At 38.5% G+C, this 24,796-nt stretch overlaps 1 protein-coding gene across 5 annotated transcripts in view; it reads right to left on the minus strand.

The window, feature by feature from the left end:
* The window catches only part of LOC122993661 (cadherin-18-like), a 204,370-nt gene that overhangs the window by 72,398 nt on the left and 107,176 nt on the right, over positions 1-24,796 (minus strand). For all 5 annotated transcript variants that reach the window (XM_044368010.1, XM_044368011.1, XM_044368012.1 and 2 more), the window contains one exon: positions 6,947-7,114. In XM_044368010.1, the coding sequence (XP_044223945.1) occupies positions 6,947-7,114 (168 nt within the window). The remainder of the gene's footprint in view (positions 1-6,946; positions 7,115-24,796) is intronic.

A 24,796-nucleotide genomic window follows, 5' to 3' on the forward strand; every position in this document is an offset into this window, starting at 1 on the left:
TCGGATGCGGGAGACATAATAACGGCACACGTGAGTGAGGGAGAGTCAGATGGGCGAGAGATCAATGGCCCTTCATTTTCACTCGACGTGGAATCTTCGTCTGAGGACGAGGAGCTGACATCCCAAAAAGGCCCAGGCTTCTGGTGACAGGAGAGGGACAACCCACCTTGCCCCTATCATGATGTGAGAGCGCATATGACAGTTCTGTGGATTTGTGCGAGCTGCATGAAGACCGGCAAGAATGGAACTACCTATACAGCCGGGAGTGCACACTGGTGGAGAGTGCAGTCACAAAACAGAAGGAGCACACACATGCCGCAACATTGAATGCGTTCATGTGCTTGATGGATTGTGTGATGCTGCAGCACATCTGTGACTGTACAGTCGGCGGAGGCGCGCAGGTGTGGAGCGGAAGGGCTGGGAGTTGAACCTGGCTGAGCCAAAGCCGTTCATTGCACTCCTCTTATCCAGGGGAGTGCGTAACAGGAGGAACACAGATGTGGAGGACTTGTGGTCAAAAGAATGGGGTCTTCACGTCTTTAGCACCACCATGTCAAGGAACAGGTACAGGAGAATCATGTGCTACCTACAGTTCGACTGAAAAGACACCAGGCACATCCGACTCCCAAGTGACAAGTTTGCTCTGGTCAGTGAGGTGTGGGATAAGCTAATTCAAAACAGCATCGCTTCCTATAAACCAGGGGCAGAAATTATTGATGAAATTGAAATTGATGAACAGTTATTTCCCATAAAGTTGTGCTGCCCCTTTACCCAGTACATGCCCAATAAACCTGACAAATTCAGCATAAAGTTTCTGGCTCGCTGCTGATTTGGAGTCGAAGCACATGCTGAATGAATGAATATCCGTATCTGGGGAAGGATCCAAGTCGCCCTGCAATGCAGAGCCAAGGGGAGAGTGTGGTCCTGAAACTGATGGAGCCTTCTTTGGGGAAGGGGAGAAATGTAATGACAGCCAATTTTTTTTACATCACTCCCCCTTGCCCACAAACTCCTTGCCAAAAACACCAGCCTGGTGGGCACCCCGACAAAAAAAAAAAAAAAAAAAAAAAAAAAAAAAGGTCACTGATCCTTCTGCGCTGGACTACACAAGACAAAAGTGATGCAGAGCGACAGGCCAACACTCACTATCCATCAGAGAAAAGCAGCACCAAGCACACATTTGTGGAGATACTTCATGACGCAAAAAAAGAAGCTGGAGACAGTTCACTATTATGAAAGGACAAAGGTGTGACTATATCTATATGTATTGATAGACTGTGCATATATTCACACAGTCAGAGATCCAGTGCAGATATTTTATTTTATCTTTATTTTTACTTATATTTCTATTCTTTATTCTTATTATTGTGGTTTGATTCTAGAGTCTTACATGTACCTCTCCTGTGTTTCATTATCATTGCTATTGCTGCTATGTCACCTGAATATCTTTCTGTGGATAAATAAAGGCTTGTCTTATCTTATCTTAGGTGGGAGTTGATGTGCTGGACAAGATGTTGAGGCAGTACTCTGCCCAAGCTGCTACCGGAAGATGGCCAGTCACTGTATTCTACAACATGCTGGACTTGGCCACACTGAACATGTGTGTCCTGTACTGGAGCTGCATGGATACAAATATGACCCGGCGAGTCTTCATCCTGGGGCTCTGCAAGCAGTTACGCAGTGAGCACATCACTAGGTCAAGACAAACACAGAGGCCTATCAACAAAAATGTGCATGAAAAGCCTATGTGCAGTGTGTGTGGACAGTGCACTGTGAAGGTCTACAGCTTGTGTGCTGATGGTGAGTAGCGTGAATGTGTGTATGTGTGTGTTTGTTTGTGCACTACAATCAGACTACTGCACATCAGTAGTAAAACAGCTTTTCTCCAGCTCCTAGAGAATACAGAAAGTGTTAGTGAAACTGCAGGACCATGGACAGCGCCTCAGTCAAACTCGTCTCCATGACTACTTTTTGCAAAATATCTTTTTATCAGTTGGATTAATGTTGAATTTGTATGTCATGTAAATGATCTGCATATTGAAATTCGTGTGTGTGTGTGTGTGTGTGTGTGTGTGTGTGTGTGAGAGAGAGAGAGAGCTCTGTTTCTTTATTCCCAGTAAACAAGTTATTTGTCCAAAATTTATTCTCTTCCTCTGCAATAATTAAATAATTTAATGTGTTAATTATTTTGTTGTTGTTGTTGTTGTTGTTATTTGTTTGTTTTAGCCTACAGTTTATTGTTGACTTTTACAATGTATTTGGCCTTTTTCGATCTTCGATCTCTGTTTCTTTATTCTCAGCGCGTTTTTAACTTTTACTTAATGTTCTACAAGAATTCAATTATTTAAATGTGTTAAGTATTTTGTTGTTTGTTTATTGTAGCCTACAGTTTATTGATGAATTTTAAAATGCATTTGACCTTTTTGATTTGTAATGAGATAGCCTAAAGCGATTTTAACATTAATAAACCCCATAAACTGAATTTTAAATAGTTATTTTGTCAAGTCTTATTTATTATTAAATAAAAATAGATGAAAATTAACAACTTAACTGCTTCAAGAAATTACATCTTTGTGATGTCATCATTGCTGATGCTGTTGCAGCAGGGGGTAAAATGAATCCAATCTTTTAATTTTATATTATCAATTAAATGTGATGTGATCTATACATATAGGAAGCCAAAAGTCCACAGAGACAGCACTGTTATACAATGTTACTGTCCAATAAAAACATGAATCTTAACTTTACTGTGAGAAAAAAACAATATGGCAGCAACAAATAGGTTTTAACTCTGAGAACAAAGAATTTATATATTATGTTTAAAACGCTGCAGTGAGGTCAGTGCCACCACCAAAGGGCTGCTGAGATATGACTGTTCCCCCTCAGATGATCGACAAGATGGTAAATTTGGCAGATTTCTTACATTTAAAATAAATCTCAAACCTAAATTTGGTGACAGCTGTGGTATGAAAACTACAACACTTCACCTGGTTCACTGTCTCCCCCCCTGCTCCGCTCTGTGTGCAGCACATATAGGGAGGTCTCAGCCCCACCGGTGGTGAAACACAGAGCAGTTACCATAAATGACAGCAAAATGCAGTAGAGACTATGTTTATTTATGTTATTTGACTAATTTATATGCACTCATTTAATTTCCGTTCAGTGGGATGGTCTCTACTGTGTTTTGCTGTCATTTATGGTCACACTACTCTCCTGTCTGGGATTACATGAAGAGACAGAAGCACTAAATCCACAGAAGAACTGTGGCAGCTTCTCCAATATGCAGGAACAACTGACCTGCCAAGTACCTGAAAAACTGTGTGCAGGTGTACGGAGGAGAACTGCTGCTGTTTTAAAAGCAAAGTTGCTCACAGCAAATATTGACTTCATTTAAATTTCTTTTGTTTACTGCACTTTGTATGAAGTTAACTGATAAATAAAAACTATTCATAACATTATTTTTGAAAGCATCCTCACTTTACTTTTAGAGCCTAAAACTTTTGCACAGTACTGTACATGGAGAATGTTTTTTGTCTAACTTTTGTTTTGTTTTTATCACTCTTTCCCCTCACCGAGGGACAGCAGGAAAACCTGCAGTTACACACTTTTGTGTAACCGTGATTATGTACAATAAGCCTTGTAGACTTATTTGTCCTCCCAGTTGTTTTGTCATCAATTAACTTCCACATTTTCCTCATGCAAACATTTTGTTCCCAACTTATAAAGCAGTGATTCTGTGTGTTTTGTCTATGAATTTATTGGTGAACAGTTCTCAGACCATGTTCATTGTTGCATTGTGCATTTGTGCATGTGCATTGTTCATTTACGCAATATGGTTAGAACATGTATCATAAATCCAGGAACAAAGTGACATGTGAATTCAGTCTCTGTCCATTTCTGTTCTTTATATATGGCTTTCTGTTTCCACACAGCGGAAAAACTTGTGGTTGGTGTTGATGTTCTTAGCTGAATGATTTTGTACATACAAAGATACAAAGATCCTTTATGTGCTTCTGTATGAGTGTGTTTCCATGCCCTTGAATCAGAGACAAAAAAAACAAATGTGTGCATATAAAACAAGTGGGTTGAGTTGCTATACCATTTGTGATATAACATTTCTTGACATGTTTACTAGTGTCATTAGCATAATCTTATATTCATTCTGGCCTGAAGCTGTAATTGTAAAACATGATGTGTCTGCATATGTGTGTGTGTGTGCGTGTGCGTGTGTTATTGTGTGTTGAGGTCATTAATCTATAGTGTAGGCACACACACTATTTATCAGCAGAGCCAGATAGTCACAGCACAGTCAGAACTGTTGCAAATATTGTTAATATTTGGGGTTTTGCCCAGCACTGGCATGGATGCATACTGTAACATACGGTCACAGTTGTCTAACTTCAAAATGATCAGTGCCAGTAATAACTGTCTCACAGAGAAGGTTCTGCCATTTTTTGTAGTTTTACACATTTAAAACAACAGGACAACATGAGGAGTGGATATACTTTTCTAATGTTGCAATGGCTGGATCAAATAAACAGCAGGCTTAGATATCATTTCTGCCCCAGACAATAAAAAGAAAGCATCTATTTGAGGCAGCAAAGAGGCCGAAAGGAAGAGGGACAGAAGTCACTGAAAGATGATGGTAAAACTTCCAGAGGACGCAAACGTGATGCAGAAAAGGCACAACCACAACGTATGGACAGGGATTCTGCTGTAATTTGTCAATATGCAATCACTGCATTAAGATTTCTATGTACACTTTGTTAGTACGATCACCAGAATTTAAAATGGCTTAATACTGCAGCAAATTCAAGTAATTCCAATGGAATGTTCAGGACCATAGAGTTGCCAAGTGGGAGGAGCTTAACTTAGGACAAAGAGTAAGGAAATTTGTGTTTGGTAGATTATTTCTTTGTTGTAACAATGCTTCTTGGCAATAAATCTTATACCACTGGAAAGCCTGATTATTTCACTTTTAAATGGTGCCACATTTGTTAGCAATATGCATTTGTGGGATGAGCAGCAGAGCTGAGTATGTGGGTTGCGCCCATGAAAAATTTGCCAAATCTTCTCTGCCAATGCCAAACAGCTTATTCTGCCATTGACTCTTTATAATTTTTTTATAAATGAATATTAAAAAATAGGTGTGATGACAGACAGATCATACCATCAGGATAAAAGCAGTAGGAGGCTGACGGTCTACAGTTCTGAAGGACTGTAGCTGCCCTGTGTTGTTTTCTCTTTGATTTAATCATTCCATTCAGCATTTTTAACACTGGCTTGACACTGTTTTGGATAGTTCAATATAAATTAAATGTTCAATACACATGTGTAATAGTGTTTGATATATATAATGTAAAGCTATGGTATTCTGGAAATAAGGTTTAATATAATTACATTGAATAAGTGATATAAGTGATAAATGTGCACACATACAAATCATATGTCAAAACATTGCTGAATTATAAAAGCCAGAAGTGGTAGAACCGTGGGAGCCGAAAGAGAAGGCTCTTATTGATGTGCTGAGCCAAATGATCTAGCTCACTAAAAAGAGCCAGAATTCACATCACTAATGTGAATCACAGTTGGAGCTCTTGATGAAACTCTCCTGGTTAAATCATGAGCAGAAAGATGAACAACTGTATTAGAAGATATCTGGTTCTTTGATAAAAAGTCAAAGGTACAAGACTGTGTACATAAAAATTTCATGGTAGATGTTAACTGCAATTCCCAAGGTCCATTTCAGCAAGAAACAGCCACTAATCAAGCTTAAAATTCGGTCATATAGGGCGCTAACAGCGAGCAGAAACTAAAGGTTACGATGTTGAGAAGACTGATTTTACAGTCCACAGAGTGAATCAATTCATATAATTTCTGGGTCATATTTGAGTGAATTCAGCAACTATGACAGCAAGCATTTTGTTTACAACTTCAGCAACAAAGCAGTTTCAATTCATTATGCTCTGATTTTTGCCCATGGTTTCTTCTCTATAGCAACAGCTCATGGGTATTGTAATATTCTTAGCTGTCCGCCAAAAACAAAGACAAAATGCTATTTCTCAGAAACAAAGTTGAAATAATGTAATCTGCTTATCATAATATAAACCTATGGGAAAGGTATATTATATGGGAGAGTCCTCAGTTTCTATGTTAAGTATTGAGGAGATCATTTAAAGAAATATTTGAAATGGAAATACAGAATGGGGAAAAACACTTCTAGAAACAGCAACCCCTCCCACTTCGCAACTCTCTTGGATTCGCTCACAGGGTGGAAGTAGCCTGACAATGAGTACAACTTTGACCTGCAAATTCTTGACTTGTATGTTAGTTTTTGAGAAAATACTTTGCTGTGGTAGTGTTATATTATATGAAAAGGTGTTTCTGATGCAGTATTTCACCCACCTCAAAACTTGTCTTTTTATCTTATTAAATCTTATTATAACAGTACACAATATATTATTATTATTATTATTTCTATATAACACTTTTCAGGGGTTTTCATTTTATATATAAGTCTATAAATGGCACTGAGCCTCATAGGATGTCCGCAACAACTATTTGCTATATAAAGATTAATTAAGAGTAATGGTAACCTGAGCAGTGAAAGTTAGTGTCTCTTGACAGGAGAAAAAATGGATCAAAACAAATAGTTCCACATGTGGCCCAAGTGACTTACAAGTGAAACAAATATGAATGCGTTCAATTGAAAAGTCCTATTTTACCTAATTCATGGCGGGAGACTTTCTCTCAGTCTTAGATTATGGCAACATTATCTGTATAATGATGACATCTACAAGAATTTATCAATCAACTAAACCAGAGCAACAAAAAATAAAGGACTAACAAAGCCTGCTGGATTGAAGTGAAGAAAGAACTAAATGATGGTGAGAGGACACTTCTTGTCAGACACAACTGTACACTGTGTATGAGTGTGATCACTTACTCTGTGGGAACTTTGGAGGGTTGTCATTGACGTCAGTGAGGGTGATGTTGACAGTAGTGGATCCAGACAGTCCTCCAACTGATCCTGCCATGTCTTTGGCCTGGATCACCACAGCATAGTGGTCCCTGGTCTCACGGTCCATGCTGGACATCGCTGTACGGATGACACCTGAGGCACACATGAGGAGAGGAGCAAATATCAGTGTTGCTGAAGCTCAGTGGTGGTCTGTGGTATAGGCAGCGAAGGCAACATAGGCAGTCGCCTAGGATACCGATGCATAGGGGGTACATGGAGAAGGATAACAAAGCACTTGCTGCTCATGAGCAATCAGTAGATACATATATTAGATTAGGACCCCTGCAACAAACACATGCATACACACACACACACACACACTTTTTTTTCCCGTCAAATCAGCTACTACATGTGCGTACTTTCCTCTTGTTTGTTCTATCCATGCAGATACTGTTAGTTTGGTTTATTTGTTAATCTGTTCAAATTTTTGAATGTGAATGTGTCAGATTTGAGTAGATTTCATGTCCATGGAGGTGGGGGTAGGGGTAATGGTGGGCTCTGACTGAAGTTCACCTACAGGGAACCAAAACATCCAGGACCACCACTGCTGAAGCTACATGTTAAAAACTAGTATTGCATAAACATCAGAAAAAGCAGAAAAGAATACAGCTGGCTTGTGTGCAGTTGGTCTACTGCTTTCTGATTCTGTGGAAATTGCTTTCACCAGCATCAAGGACTTATTAACGGCTGATGACTACACTCTGCACAGAGCAGTTTGTTCAGTCGGCAACTGTTTCATTTGGCTATGGCCATGTGCAGTTTAATACATCATTATAACTGGTTTAGATTAATGATTAAACTGACCTTTACACATGATTAAACCATGTCTAAGGGGTCAGTTTAACAAATTATAAAAAAACACATTATTTCTTAATTTTACAGCAACACATATTTCCACTGCTTACTCTGGATTATCCACAGAGCTCACTATCAGAGATTCTTTAAGGGGAGTGTTTCTTCAGGTGAGATAAGATGTACATTTTTAATGTTATGTACATCACAAATTTAATCCCTTTCACCTCCATTGCTAATTACAGGTCATGGGTGCCCAGGAGCCTGTGCAACCAAGAGTAATGGTGAGGACCTATAGGGGAAATTCTGCTGTTGGGTGACCAAATCAGGAGAATAGTAAGGAGTGGACACAGTGTTAACAAAGTGAGTTTTAACTGTGAGATAAAATGTCCATTAGCTTTCTTGGTGTTGTCCATCAACCACTCAATAGTTTCATACAGTCATTTTGCATCACCTTGTGAACCTTACCTAACTGGCTCAAGGGAATGCAATCACACTAAAACTGAGGCCATGGCAAAGTGAGTTGACCAGGTACACACCCTGTCAACTAACAACTAGACCATTTGAAAAGGCTTGCTCTAGTAAAATATCAAAATAATAAAATAATACAGGTAGAAGCTGCTGCAACATGACACAAACGTACCAATCCAGCTTCCAACCATATGTGTGTGTGTGTGTTTGGCTGTCTGTACATTTGGTGAAACCGACTTAATCTTGATTGTTTCTGTTGATTGCCTTCTTGTACAGTGCTGCTTGAAAGTTTGTGAACCCTTTAGAATTTGCTCTATTTCTGCATAAATATGACTTAAAGTATGATCAGATTTCCACTAAAGTCCTAAAACTAGATAAAGAGACATCAGTTAAACAAATGAGACAAAAACTTTACACTTGTTCATTTATTTATTGAGGAAAATGATCCAATGTAAAATATTTGTCTGTGGCAAAAGTATATGAACCTCTAGAATTATCAATTCATTTGAAGGGGAATTAGAGTTGGGTGTTTCAATCAATGGGATGACAATCAAGTGTGAGTCTGGGTGGCCCTACCTTATTTAAAGAAGATAAATCTGGGTCTTCACTGTCAAACTCTGAGCTTCACAACACAGGTTTGTGGAAGTGTATCATGGCTCAAACAAAGGAGATTTCTGAGGACCTTAGAAGAAGAGTTGTTGATGCTCACCAAACTGGAAAAGGGTTACAAGACCATTTCTGAAGAGTTTGGACTCCACCAGTCGGCTATCAGGCAGATCATATACAAATTGAAGACATCCAACACCACTGTTACCCTCTCCAGGAGTGGTCGAACAACAAAAATCACACCAAGAGCAGGCGTGTAATAGTCCAGGAGGCCACAAGGGACCCCCGGGTAATGTCTAGGAAACTAAAGGTCTCTCTTGCAGTGGCTACAGTCAGTATTTATGAGTCCACCATCAGGAGAACATTGAACACCAATGGTGTGCATGGCAGAGTTGCAAAGAAAAAAGCCACTTCTCTCCAAACAGAACATTGCTGTTGTCTACGGTTCGCTCAAGACCACATGGATGAGCCAGAAGGTGATTGGAACAATATTCTGTGGATGGATGAGACCAAAATTGTACTTTTTGGCTTAAATGAGAAGCGTTCTGTTTGGCAATGATTAAACACTGCATTCCAGCATAAGAACCTTATCCTCTCTGTGAAACAAGGTGGTGGTAGTATCATGGTTTGGGCTGCTTTGCTGCCTCTGAACCAGGACAGCTTGCAATCATTGATGGAGCTATGAGTTCTGAGTTGTACCAGCAAATTCTACAGGAAAATGTCAAGGTATCTGTCTGTGAACTGAAGCTCAACAGAAAGTGGGTCATGCAGTAAGACAACGACACTAAACGACAAGTCGTTCTACCAAAAAATGGTTAAAGCAGAAGAAAGATAATGTTTTGGAATGGCTGAGTCAAAGTCCTGACCTTAATCCTAAAGAAATGCTGTGGAAGGACCTGAAGCATGTAGTTCATGCAAAGAAGCCCACAACATCCCTGAGTTGAGACTGTTCTGTAAGGATGAGTGGGCTAAAATTCCTCCAAGCTGGTGCAGAGCTAATAAACAGTTACCAGAAACGTTTGGTTGAAGTTATTGCTGCAAAAGGGGGTCACACCAGTTACTGAAAGCAAGGGTTCACATACTTTTGCCTCCCACAAATGTGTAAGATTGGATAATTTTCCTCAATAAATAAATGAAAAAGATGAAAAAAAAATATTTTTTGTCTCATTTGTTTAATTGGGTTCACTTTGTCTAGTTTTAGGACAGGTGTAAATATCTGATCATGTTTTAGGTTATATCTATGCAGAAATACAGAAAATTCTAAAGGGTTCACAAACTTTCAAGCAGCACTGTATATCATATAATGTATCATGGACAATATTAATTCAGCACCTATGGCAGTAATAGAGTCAGAAATCTCAGTGACAAATATTTCAAAATATGGAAGAATGAAAAAAGAAAAGAGAAAGAGAAAAGAAAGAAAAGAGATACAACTTGCAGCAATTTTTCAGGGGAGTGAACTGAAGTGAAGAAAGAACTAAGCTTTGTGGCTGTGCTACAGCAGCACCTGTGACACAAAACTGGCAGGCTAATCTTTGCCCCGTCTCTGGGCTCTGGACAGGACACACACAGTACATGAAATTCTTACACAGAAAAATATCATAAAGTAGCTACAGCAGAGTGTATGTTTACATGACTGAATGATATCTTGAATTAAAAATGAGGTTAGGTTGGAGAAAGTCACAATATACGATACTGATAACAGAAACATCAGTTACTTATGTAACGGTAGTGATATATCGATGTTAAATACGTTAGGCTCACTGTAAAGTAATTAAACCTGCAAAAAATGTTGTTTTTTTATGTTTCAGCACTTGTTGATAATGCCTTAATTTTTCATGCAATTCTGCTGAATTTATAACACATCTGCTGCTGCCTTCATGGAATACATTATCAATATCAAAACTCACATTCAGACTTGTTATTTTCATGCAGATTAGCTGGACATGGTTTTATAAGCCACCTAAGAAACAAAACACTAATTTGACAGTGTAGTTGACATATTTCCTATTTTAAACTGAATCTAGAGGAAACTAAAAATCAAACACTATCGTCAGCATCAAGCAGTCTAAGTAAAATGACTGTCTGCCTGAAGACAGTGATACAAATTTAATGTAATTATCATTATATATTAAAATTGATTGTTTAAAACATTTTAATGTATGCACTGATACACTAATGCACAAAACCAGGGATTGTACCCAGGGATTGCTCCTATTAGCCATTGTGCCCTGCTTAAAAATGTCATCATTCTCATGACACAAAGTGAAATATTAGCAGCAAATCCCAATAAATTCAAATGAGAATTGGTGACAAAAGCGGTGATCCAAAAGACAATGGCTATTATCCTGAGGAAATAATCCTGCATCGACTGCTGGTGCATTTCTGGGAAATCTGAAAGGAAAAATGAATTGACTCCAAGCTCCTCAGTCAGCATTCTGGCTGAGGCATGAAGGGAGACCACATGTATTACATCCGCAGAGGTGAAAGTGATTGGATGTAATATAAAAAATATGATAATATGATTTGGCCACAGGGAATGGTAGCTCATGTTTATAGCTTATATTCTTCATCAGACGGTAAAACACGCTTATACACACACACACACACACACACACACACACACAAACAAACTGCTGAACACGTATATATTATTTCTTCATATCATTCACTGATTACACATACACTCATGTCACTGCTCTCCTTGCACATTGCAATAAAATAATCATGGTATAGATTGCATCTTTACCAGCATCCTGCTGAAACATTGTGTTTCTACACTCTCACAAACTGAAAATCAAATTGATTTAATGCCCACATGTTTGAGACCCTTTATTTTTTTTTTTTTATATCATTCATAGTTGTGCGAGGTGTTTGGTTCTTGAAACATATTTTTCCATCTGAAGACATCATCAGATCTCAGTTACACTGAAAACTAGATGCAACATGTATTCCTGTTGTTGTTATAAATGTACACTTTTTTATTTCCATGTGCGACAAAAACAAAGGCATTTGTTAAGTGTCCCTGTTTATTACAGTACATTCTTTCATATAATACATCTATTCCTCAATATAAATATTTTTAAAAAATCTATGCTTCATTTCATTTTGCATAAACACCTTATACGCAGATAATTCTGTTAATAGTGGTTACAGTCAATTTACCACATAGATGTTAAAAACAGCTCAAGTCAAAAACTTGCATGATTAAGACACATTCAGATTTAGAAATCTAATGTCATTTTAACAAGGTTGATGAGGAAAAACTGATTAAGATAGTAGTTAAAGGATGAGACTGCTGATGAGTCTGGTGATATGTTTCTTTCTGTCAACAAATCTCATGTTGTGTGTGTATCCAAAGTCTGATATATCTTGTTCCTTTGTGCCGTAGACCTCCGTTGTTGTCCAAAACTATTAAAAACACATCAGTGAGCCATGCTGTTGCACTTGGTGATATGTTCCTTCATTACCATGAACACACACACTGACTCAATCCCATACACAGCGTCCTGCTGTCAGAAATACTCACTAGAGTTTAAATTACAGATTAATCTGCTGCTGAAAATAGTCCCCAACAAATGCACTATTCCCTCCTGTTTAAGTAACATTTGCTAAAAACAGTACAGTAATCAGCTGTTTAAGGAAATTACTGAACCTTTAAAAAAAAAAAACAAAACTAAACTAAAACTATATATTTGTGACCTACTGTATCTTTAAAGAGTAACGTCTTCAGTGGGATGGGCTTAGAGATAAGAGCCACAGACAGGGTAACGCAGTCTGAAAGTATTGAGAGAAAGATTTGTTGACAATAAGAAAAATACAGAATAAAACCAACCTCATTCTTTAACAATGACAAAAAAATGACACATTTTAACTGTCCCGCCCTACCATTTTCAATTCAGTATGTGAAGTTACAGTTAAAATTACGAAGCAGGTGCAATCAGTTAAATTGCTCGTGTGTTTAGGTGGGTGTAAATGGTTAAAAAATACTAAAAATGTATTTTAAAAACTATGAGGCCTCCTCTACCCTTCATTCTCTTTTATTATTTCCACCCACACAGAGTGCGTAACCGCCTTGTCCCATATACAGGCACCTGTTTATGAAGCCTCAGGTGTTGCCTTGTGGACCGTGGCCTGATCCAGTGAGCCTGATGTGCAACCGGTGAGCTTCAAAGCCAACCTACCATTTGTCACTAATGCCCTTGTAGACATTCACCAGAGTCTTGTAGCCACTGTTACTGTTTGTCCTTTCAGGGTAAGGCATGTAAAGCATCATATTTTAGGATTGACCATCATTTCTATCAATCATAATAATACTCAACAAGTTAATTGTTGGGGACACAGTGACATCACTACAGTGATCTGTTCCCAGATACCAGCTCTCCATAGCTTATCATAACTGAAAGAAATGATAGAAATACAAACTATGCATTTAAGACCAAAGTTGTGATTTACAAAGGCTTCTTCCAAACTTACAGTGATAGAAGCATTTGGGACAAGGACCACACTCAGCCTCCCCATATTGCCTTCTGACAGAGTGGATTTGGGTATGCCATATATCTTTGAAACTATCCTGATATTTCCCCTGACTTTACTTTCTCCTCTGCCAGATATAGTTTCCTCAGTGTTCATCTCTTCCCAACCACTTTCCTACCTACAGCTCTGGAATTCATTACATTCATAAAAGGCAAGTCTTAAAACATTCTATGACGAGATCTCACTCTAGATATTTGACCAAAACTGGCAACTCTGAATCAGAGCTAGGTGTGTCTGACAGTGCATCGTGGTCTACTGCACCACATCGGTTCAGTGGTTGTCAGTAATGCATTTACAAGCTGGTTTGCCAGCATCTGTCATAGTGAAGGTGGAATGATATTTGTGAATTACAGTGTGTGGTGGTCCTGCCTTGGATGCCTCTGCATAAGTATTGATTTATAGTTCAGGGTATCACCCATGGATAGCACCACTACAATGCCAGATGGATGTGTCACGCATTATCAGGCTGTATTGTGCCTAACCATATTCCCCCACGCAGTAATTGTGTTTACACTCTTTTATCCACTTTGTCATGTAGAGTGGAGGGTCTGCCATATGAAAAGGAGACTATTTTCATGCAATCATTATTAGCTAAAGTAGGTGTTTACAATCTTTCAGTTACTGAGGCAGCAACCCTGTTCCCTTGAAATTACGATTATATACTATTAATTTTCCCAATTATGTTGAGTTGGCAACCATAATTGCTTCCTGAATGAAGTGCTACAGTACATATATTTATTGCTCTAAAAGTCAGAGGGGGGATGTCAGAGTGGATGGAGGACATACAAGACGCAAGAGCTTGGTGCCAGAGGCTGAGGTCCACATCCTGAGTCCTGTGTGTGTTTAGATTTAGACAACTAAAGCGCTTTGGTTAAGGTTAGTGAAAGAGTCTGGTTTTAATTAAATGTTAATAAACATATTGTGCTTCAAGTCACTGCAGATTTTTTCTGTGCTAAACGTATCCATAAAAAGTTTAATAATGCTGTAGCAAGATCGGATATTTTGTTGGAAAAAATAATGAAACACGTTGTCACTGGACATTTAATAATTCATTCAATTGCAACATTTTTACAACTTGACAAAAATGTAAATTAATGAAGAAACAGAGACTGAGGATTTGCATTGGAAATGGCTTCGCTAAAAAGGAAAATCTTCAACTTCATTAACTTTGTCTTCATTATCAATAATCTCTCCACAAAAATGCAGCAGCCCACACTGACCAATCATAGTTCTTCTTGTTTCCACATGGTATTCGGTAGCTGCCATAGCCCTGACATTTAGTTATATGTTTAAGGAAGCACACGCTCAGTGTAGGCGTAGCTACAGAACCTACTGCAGGCTGTGCTGTAGCAACCCTGCCTCCAAGAAACTGTGTTTATTTAATAATACTAAACTACAAAGCAAATACCAGCCTGTCCTCACAATGAAAACAACAGTAGCTATAGGTCTAAAATTCAGGTCGGCACCATAGACTGTAAAAAATATGGATGTAGTCACAATGACGTCGCCCATTGGTGTCTGCCGTTTTGAGGCCTCGAGTTTGGTGATTTGACCATCGCCATCTTGGATTTGGCCGTCGCCATATTTGATTTTTGGAGCCAGAAGTGACCATATTTGGACGAGAGGGTGGAGCTGACCATAGTGCTAGCTGCTAGCTTGGTTAGCACGGTGCATTTACAATCTATGGTTAAAAGTGATAATGCTAATGCTGATTTCCGCTAGTGAAAAACAGACCTAAAAACATTCAAACAAAATGTACTCACTGAAAAAACTGAACATCCGACTCTGTCCGTTGGAAATGACTGTTTTTGATGACCAAAATGTTACAATTAACTTTCACGAACTGAAAACACACTGAAATAGCAGCAACTCCGCCTATACTCTGTGAATCTGGGTTTACGCCATAGTTATGTTACGTTATCAACGTTGTCACCATGGTAGCAACTTGTCAATCACAACTTAGCCACGCCCTAAAGCACACCCTGCTTTATCATCTATTTTACTCTAAATAGAGCCATAATTTACCAAATGAACATCATGCTGTATTGAAGAAGACTTGAAACTAGCAACTGAGACCATAAACTCATTAGGAAACAGACTTCTATACAATCTGACTTCTTTTTGCAGCCAGTGGAGTCACCCCCTGCTGGCCATTAGAAATAATGCAGGTTTGAGGCACTACCACAATGGCTTCACTTTTCAGACTAGAGAGCTACCCGCTTGGCAGGTACAAACAATCCATAGTCACATTCACGCAATCTAGTGGCCGTAGTAATTATAACCTGGGGAATTGATGCAGTTTAGATGACATCAGTATAAGGTGACTTGATGTTTTTATTAATGTTGAACCAAAACCTAAATCTTTCACTAACCTAAACCAAAGTGATTTTGTTCCCTAAACCTAACCTCACAGAAGACTCAAGAGGAAAACTTCGGCCTCCGGTGTCAACATCTTGTGTTTTGTGCCTGCACATCCACCTCAATCACCTCCCTACAACTTCAGTGAAGTATATATATGTAGCACTTCCTTCATTAAAAATTATGCATGTGAACATAATCCAGGCAGTGATTACATATGCCAAAGCAACGTAATTGAGAAAACAATTTAGCAGTATACACATGTAATTTCTAGGAGACAGAATTGTTAGCTGACATACCTCTCAATGCAAAACTATAAGTTCCCCTTGAAAAGTTCCCAGTGGCCAACACTAGCTAGCCCAAAATTAATTAGTTTATTTAGTTTATCATTAATTTATTAGTTTTACCAATTGAGCACCTTAAGTTCTCCGAACAAAGTTATTTTGCAAAAATGTTGGTCTTTGGGATCATTTATTACAGTCAGCTCAGACTGCTACCAATCTGAACCAGTGACCAACATGGTACTGCCACAAAAACATGCCAGAGGCTAAAGAAAACATTTTCCCCATTGACCGCCATCATAAAAGAGACATCTGTAAAACTGCTAACAGGACAACTCCAAACAAGGTCAACTATTACCAGACACCTGTACATAGCAGCATGGGAGTTGAAGATAAGCTTTTATGGAACCTTCTGCAATGTTCTCCTCAATTTACACACGTCAGGTTACCAACACCTACAACACTTTTGTGTCTCACTGTGACTCACTGACACCCTGAAGGTTAAACCCTGATTCCTGATAACCTTGAGAAGGAACATAATGTATTGCTGCCGGTGCAGGGATACAAAAGGTACAGCAGCATGTAGAAGGACACATCACCACGTAACTCACACACTGTAACTTTATAATTGGCGAGCTTCCCCTCTTACACATACTCAATTTATTTACTTTAAATGAAAAATAATGTAAAAATGACAACATTTGTTAAAGGCATTCCTTCCCTTATGCACTCTACTACTTTTTCTAGATAACTTTGTGCAATTACTTCATGTGTTCTGAATCTGTTTTACTGTTAGTAACTGTAAAACGGTGTGACTGTTCCTCTTAAGTAAAATAAAAACACCAACTGAGCATGAGACACTGTGAGCCGTGTAGCTGCAAGAGCGAGTGGATGATCTCATTATTCAAGTGTCAGAGTGTGTTCAGAAAATGCTCCACACACACTCCACTTGTCCAGTGACGGCAATTACTCGAAATACAGCAGTCAACAAACTGCTTTTTGTGTATCACACAAAGACACGTATGCATGAAAAATGATAGTTTATGTCTGGTATGTTCTGTGACTTTGTGGCTGTGTTGAATGAACAGAAATAACCTTGAGTAATTTTAAGTCTTTGCCAAAAGTAGCAGCCTGAAGGAGTGAAGACTGGTCAAAATGACCTCATTTTGCAAAATGTCCACACTCAGAAGGTCTGAACCTAAACTGGTTCTAACAAGGACAGAATTACCACTACACACACCCACACACACGTACACACCTCTCCCACATGAGATGCAGACAGTGTTTAGCCTGGAGGCTCTGCTCCACTGCATTACTCGCTTCACAGGCTTACAAAGCAGAGAGCCATCTGGCCTTATCAGCCCCTTTAGACTGAGCAGAGAGACACGGTGCAGGCTGGACAGGACATGCAGCACACATTATGCACCTGTATCACAGAGAGTGACCGGGTGAGAGACTCATATAGACTGGCAAAGAGAGAGAGAGAGAGAGAGAGAGAGAGAGAGATGAGGGGGGATGTGTGAGAGAGAGAGATAGAGGACAAAAGGAAGTTGAGAGAGTTTGAAAATGAGTGGAGGGGACTGGCGTACGAGAGAGGTGAAAAAAACTAGAGGAACTGGAGGAATTCTGCTTCTGTGTCACAGTGATGGAGGGCAAGATTAACTGTCCTGAGCCAAGGACAAAAATCGACATAATTTCAGACCGTTAGAATTAGTTTTTACTGGATTTGAAGGCCAAAACCAATATTTTTGAACCAATAGTGAATTTGATTTTGAGGGATGTATTGGGACATCTCTTCCCAGCCCTCAGTATAATCCCAGCTTCAGTCCTTTCGACAGAATGACACAAAACTGGCTTCCACCTGCAGAAAACCAAAAGACCTCAAGCTGTGTGCATTCCACTGCCCGCCTCGTGCTGAAATGAGAGGAGCCCAAATAATGCCAGGATCGTAGGCCAGGAAATATATTAAATATATATTTTGACAGTAAAGGGTACTTGACATTATAAATGCAGCTTTCTTCTGCGTGCCCTTGTCTCATTTTTCACTGTAATCCTTCACACACAAACACAAGAGAGAAAGGAAGAGAGGGCAGATAAGAGGAGAATATTTTTCTCTACTTTAGCTCAGAGAGACAGACAGAGATCAGAAAGCAAGCAGATGGAAGCTAAGCATACATATTAGGGTTCAACGGATGTCTCTGCATTCAGGCTCCCAGTGGATAGCCACGTGGTTGTGTTTAGCATCATTCAATCTTCACTGAAAAAGACATTCATCTTTTAAGGAGTTTTACCTGATTTTCAATTTTTAAAGGTTAAAGAGGCAACCACTACTACTGCTGCTAATATATCAGTAGAAATGTACATATTTGATAAGACGTTATATATTTATTTGGCCAGCTGGGGGCAGCAGAATGTAAACACAAAACTGACCTTTACCATATTAAGTTTATATGGTTAATGTATTAGCAAACAGTTGCCTATTTACACATCCAGCAGACTAAAAGCAAAGTTAGCATTCATTTACAGTCATGTTTGTGTCCACCTGATGAATTTAAGTCCGATATTCACTCTCCTTTTTGCTCTGTTTTGATCTTCACCAACTCCCGAGAAAAATATCCAGGTCTTTAGCTGCTAAATGCTTCACTCTGTTTGCTAGCTAGCTGCTAACTTTGTCTGTCTGTTTGATGCTGGGCAGGTAGTGTACAGTGGGTTTTTCACTGAGAACAGCTGCCTGCTGCTGCTGGAAACTAAGCTAATGAGAGCTGTGAGGCTCAACCAAAACAGCGAAGTTGCAGACAGTAAAACCACAACGTTCTATATTTCCAGTAAGGGGAACTGCAAAGTTGGTTATAATTCTCTGTGGGTTTGTCACTAAGAGTGACACCTTTCACATTTTACACAATCCTTTGATCCACTGTAATACATAAAATACAATATAAAAATGAAAATCAGTGCAGCTTTAAGCATATTCTTAGAAAACAATAGTTGCAGGTGTTTCAGTGTACGTCACATGGTGCTGGTGTGTGTTGCCCTTTAAGGTATCAGTATTCCTCAAACAAAATGTTTGTCTGATCATTGAACACCATCCCCCCTGACATCTCTAATGTTGGAATTGAAGGGGCTGCATCTCACATATTATCTCTATAGAGATTTCATATCTTTTATTGTAATTTTCTTATTGTTTTGGTCTTAATGTGTTCTGTTTCCTAGATGCTGTGAAGCACTTTGTGGACTTTGTGTAAAAAATATACAAATAAAAATTATTTTCATGCTGTGATTGGTCAGGTGTGATGAGGTGGGAAAGTATCATTCTCTCAATCACAAAACTACTTATGCCACTTTTCACGTGTACAACTGCAAGACTATTAATGCCATTAATGCCAGAAAGAGTGTGCAGTTATCCACATTTGTACGATTCATTGCATCTTGCCTCACTATAAGGGCAAGCTTTTCACCCTGCCTTTGAGTGTGGTCATTCAGAACAGCTATAACCACTGTTGCCTTCAGACATGTTTGTTTGATTCATACCAAACCCTTTAGCCTGATAATCAGGCTTAATTGTCATTTTGTCTCCCTTTATTATTCATTCTAACATTGTGTTTGTTTTAGCAATTGTCTGTTTGGAAAGTGATTATTCTTTCCAAACCAATCTCCAGTGACGTATCTGTCCCCTCAGTGCCATTTTCAGTTGTCATGGAAGCTGTGGTGGCAGTTGCTAGGTGCTGTAAACGAATTAAAGGTTTTACTTCAGTCAACAGTCAACTGTGCAAGAACATGCACAGCTATGTCAATCTAATTATTCACCATTTTTCTCATTCTGGCACAGGAAAATTAGTATTATAAATTATTACATTCTTAATCCCTTTTACAATGCCGTGGTTGGCTTGATTGTTAATCCAGCCAGGGAGGAAGTCATATATTATCACGAACCTGTCTATCTGAACTGCTGAACTGCAATTCACAGGTCTGGCACCAGGCTATTGATATCATTCAAATCAGTTCATGCTAAGGGCTTCTCATGTACAAGCAGTTTAGTACAGATCTACCCTGTGATGAATAATAGATGTCGTGTCTAGTAGGTTGGAAATTCTATATGTTTAGTTTTTATTTAAAGAGACACCCCGTGTTTTTTGTCTAATTGAATTATTCTGACATTTTTTTTTACATGAATGTAATATACTTTCACATCATAAGATGTGCTCTGGTGCTGCTGTGGATGCACTATGGAGACTGTAGCTACAAGCTCAACTCATGCGCAGCTCATAAATAAACAAGCTCTGGCCTGAGCAAGACGCTAACTTTGGTCCTCTCTATGCTGACCAGTCGTCCGGGGTTGTCTGGGATTGTCCTGGTTTCAAGCTGGGTGTCCCGAGTCCCGACAAATATCTTAACAACACTAAAATTTACTGGTTTTCAACATTCACTACAAAATTGTCCCGGTTTCACCACAATTAAAATAATAATTATAATATTATGCTTGTTTTCGGTGCTTACATAGATGTTTATCATGTTCTGTCCCGCTCATTATTACCTAACAAAACATAAACAATGCACCATATGTCTGAATTCAACACTGATTTGTCTGTATGTGTGTCAATCAATCAGTGTGTCGTTGTCAAGGCTGTTGCTAGCCTATGGCGCTTGCGGCTCCTTCTGACAGAACTTGTCAATATGCTAACGGTCAGCTGTCATGCTGAAGAGAGAGTGGGTCTAAAGAGCTCCAGCAGTCTTACTCCTTCCTTTGTAAAGTACCCAGCAACAAAAATGCTGTGTACTACACACACTGCAAGAGTACGTTGTTGGTCGCGCACAGTGGAAATATAAAAGATATAAAAGATCACATTAAGATGGCCAAACATAAGTTGTGATTTCTCCAGAACTCCAGAAAAGAAACTCTAACTAAGAAGGATGATTGAGAAACATAAAGTACCCGGTAATATTCTTAAAGGTAACTTTATTTAAAGGCTCCTGCTCAGTTTTTGTTATTAATGAGGTGCAATTATGATTGATGTTTTAATGTTTTAACGTTTTTTTTTATGTTTTGTAAACAACTGTAGCAATTTTACACTTGTTCTGTAAACCTGTGACCAGCTTGTGGCATAGCGTTGAGCCTATTAAGTTATTTATTGGCCACAAAGAGATTTGTGTCATAATTTTTCATCTGCAGAGGTGCTGTCCATGGTGTTGAAAGGTGCGCTCGGTAGGTGTGCTTAGCACTGAAATAATTGTCCCCCATCCTGATGAAAACGCCTATGGTACGTGCACAAGCGTGTACATGTGCTTATGCATGAAGGGTCCTGGTTTGGGGGTTTGAAATTATGTTCACCCTAGTCCTCTCTCTTTTGATCAACAGGTACTGCAAAACTTGTTTTCTTATTTTTAGCTTGGTTCAGGATCTAATGTGAATTCAGTATTAATTGTTTTGTAATTTTGAGATGTATGTTAAGTGTAGCAAGCTTCGTTTTGTAGCTGATTGTCCTGATGAGCATCGTCGTGCTGATTAGTTCTTTCCATGAACTTTAGTTTTGCACAGTAGTTTTATAAGTGTAAGTAACTGACATTAGCATTCTGTAACATAAGAAAATGTGTTCTAAATATTGCTAAGAGTATTAGCCAGCCAGCAGTGATTAAATGGTGATGAGAAAGATACCATATTCAAACTAGTTTAACATTTATAGTCGCTCACTAACATGTCGTCTTCGCGCCATATTGTTAAGCGCTGCTGTTAAGTACAATTGTATGAGAGAGTGTGATGTGCGAGAATGTTGTAGAAAGGTTTTGTGTATATTAGGCTAGTGTTGAATGAGTGTTAGCAGGACTGTATGTGTTAATATGTGAGTGACTGCAGGTATTAGAGGGAATGTGTGTTCTGAGTTATATTATTTTGGTACATATTAGTATTTTCAGTTAAGCCAATTTTTGTTTATGTGGAATATATGTTAAATTATTTTGAAATTGTGCACTTATTTTCCTTTAGGCAGAATGTTTTATGTTATTTATCATCGGTTTGGTTACACCAATTGTTATTCAATTTGTGAAACGTACATGTACGTATGCAATCGTACACAGAAATGAACAAGCTCTGGCCTGAGCAAGACGCTAACTTTGGTCCTCTCTCTATCGATCCATAGATAAACTGTTTATGTATCGGCTACACAGTGCTTCCTAGCCTGTGTAACCTACCGGTCCAGAGTTCCCCTAGGTCCTGTTCAGGTCACATGTGCAACTTATTTTCCATCACCTCATGCTAACGGTGGATGATGTATATTTCAATCTAACTCTAATACATTCACCGTAGTTTCCCTGCAGAGTCTGAATTAGAAGAATGACAGGCTATGAGAGACAGGAATAGTCAATTACATTACACTGCACACTTTGATCTTCCATACAGTACTGTACATTATGCACCTGAGCCCAAGGAATCATTTGCCACACAAGGGAGAGGACCGCAATGCACAGTTGTAAAGATAAGCCTCCATTTATAGGGTTTCTGCAGATGATCAGGCTGGAAGTAAACTGTTGAATACTGTCACATATAGACCTGAATAAATCACAGTTACATTGAGTGAGGGGTTTTGTTGTAATAATGAGCACATGTAAAAAAAAAAAAAAATCACACTCAGATACTCTTAATTATTGATTAATATAATTTTATCTGTAGCAACCTCATGGCAGCTTTTACATTTAAGTAATAGAAATGACAGGTATTAATACAACCAAATGACTAACCTAATTGGTTGGACTTTACTGTAAGTCATCTTACACCGACTCAACCAGACAGAATAAATGTTTAAAGCTGCAATAATCAATTTTGGCCACTGGGGGCACAACAACTCCCAAATATGCTGCCAGTCACATAAATATATCATCTTCTATGAAACTGTTGAGGTGAACACGTTCTTTTACACATCATTTGTCATTTACTGGAGTCATGTTTTGGTGTTCCCGGTGAATGTAAGTCCTCTCCTTTTAGCTCTGTTTTGGTCTCCACCATCTTTGGTGTTTGCTACTTCACCAGCTAGTAACTAGCTTTTCTGTTTGGTGCCAGGGAGGTAATAAGAAGGTTTTATTGCCATAAATAGCTCATTAATGTACTTTAATGTATTTAATATTTTATTAATATCAACATATCCCATATTAAGTCCAAACAACAATACATTTATTGTGTTTGTGTAGCCACTGCCATTAACACTGTGCAGAGTGAATTAGTTCAGTTGTTTATTACATTGTGTAACCGTGTGACAGTAGTAGGATCATCAACAACCCCTAAAGCAGTAGTTCTCAACCTTTTTGGGCCAGTGCTCCCCTATCCATTATCCAGACCCCACACCACTCCTCATCAATTAAAATGTAGGCTAATTGTCTTCCCTCAATATTAATGCTGATTATTATTCTGTGTTATATAATTAAAAAAGCATGTCACTGGATGCCAAATAACAGATTTGTTTAACTGGACAGTTGGAATATCATTATCATTAGTTTCACATGCAGGGAGCAGAAAAGCCATGTGAATAGAAATTATACTTGAATGAATGTTAAACAAATGCAACGGTAAGAAATTTGACATTCAAATTTTAATTAAGTCTTGTTATTGATCACGATAAAATAAATAATATTTCTGACATTGAAATACTGAGTGAAGTTTAGAAAGAATGAAGAACACAGACATCAGTCACTATCAGTCCTTCCTCCTGTCCTCTGTCCTCCCTTTGCTGCTGGTTGAGGGGAGGGGCTGCTTTGAACCAGTAGTTAAGTCTAGCCAATAGCTACGTTTACAAGAATTTTCCAAATTTTAATATATATTACAAACACTGACAAATAGAGCAGATGAGAGGACAGAGAAGCTGGCGAGACCATAAATGACCGAAAAAATACAGCAGAGACTCAACATAGTTACACTGTGTCTACACAGAAAGCAGAGCACATTCAGCAGAGCAGCATCAGCGAAGGCTCCATGTGTCTACACAGGAGGTGTTCAGGTACAGTGTTGAGCATAGGTCACCCGCGTTTTAGAAGTGCTCAGACCCCAGTACACAAATTTGACTGTGGTTGCGTAGGTAAAATAGAGATAAATAGACTTTACAGTGCTGTGAAAAAACACAGGAACGCTCTTAAGTTTATGATAAAATTGTGAAAATGTGCATTCGAATGTAGGACTACATTGGTCTTAAGACAAACACACAAAAGCACTCACCAAGAAAACCTCAGCCCTTCTTATCCCATTACTTCAGTCAAAAGACTACAATTAGATTTCATATGGATACTTGATTTGAGACAAAATACATATAATGATAAAACAATAACAGTGAACTTTAATCACATACTTTGTTTTGACAGTGGCTCTTTATTTTCTCACAAAAAAAAGTTCTTGAAAACTAATTATGTCTGAACATTAGGGTTTGTTACTGTCCAATATTGAATTACTGTCACTTTCATTTAAATTCAATGTAGAATGCATGCTTATGGCTCATCATTGTAATTATCAAGTCAGTTTGACAATGTTGAGACTATTTTTAACTTTGGGTTTGGATATTCATTTTTATCATGTATTTGTTCAAGTTGCTTCATGTGAGTTCTGCAGAGGACATTTTTAAAGAAACAGTCTCCTAAACCTGTATTAGACTGATTAAGGCTGTCATTAACTGACTACAGTTTATATCAGTATAATATGGTATCAGCCTTACACATAAACACAATTAAATTAATTACAGTATGACAGTCAGTGGTAGAA

The sequence above is a fragment of the Thunnus albacares genome, chromosome 12, assembly GCF_914725855.1.
Source record: "Thunnus albacares chromosome 12, fThuAlb1.1, whole genome shotgun sequence".
NCBI classification, from domain to species: Eukaryota; Metazoa; Chordata; class Actinopteri; order Scombriformes; family Scombridae; genus Thunnus; species Thunnus albacares.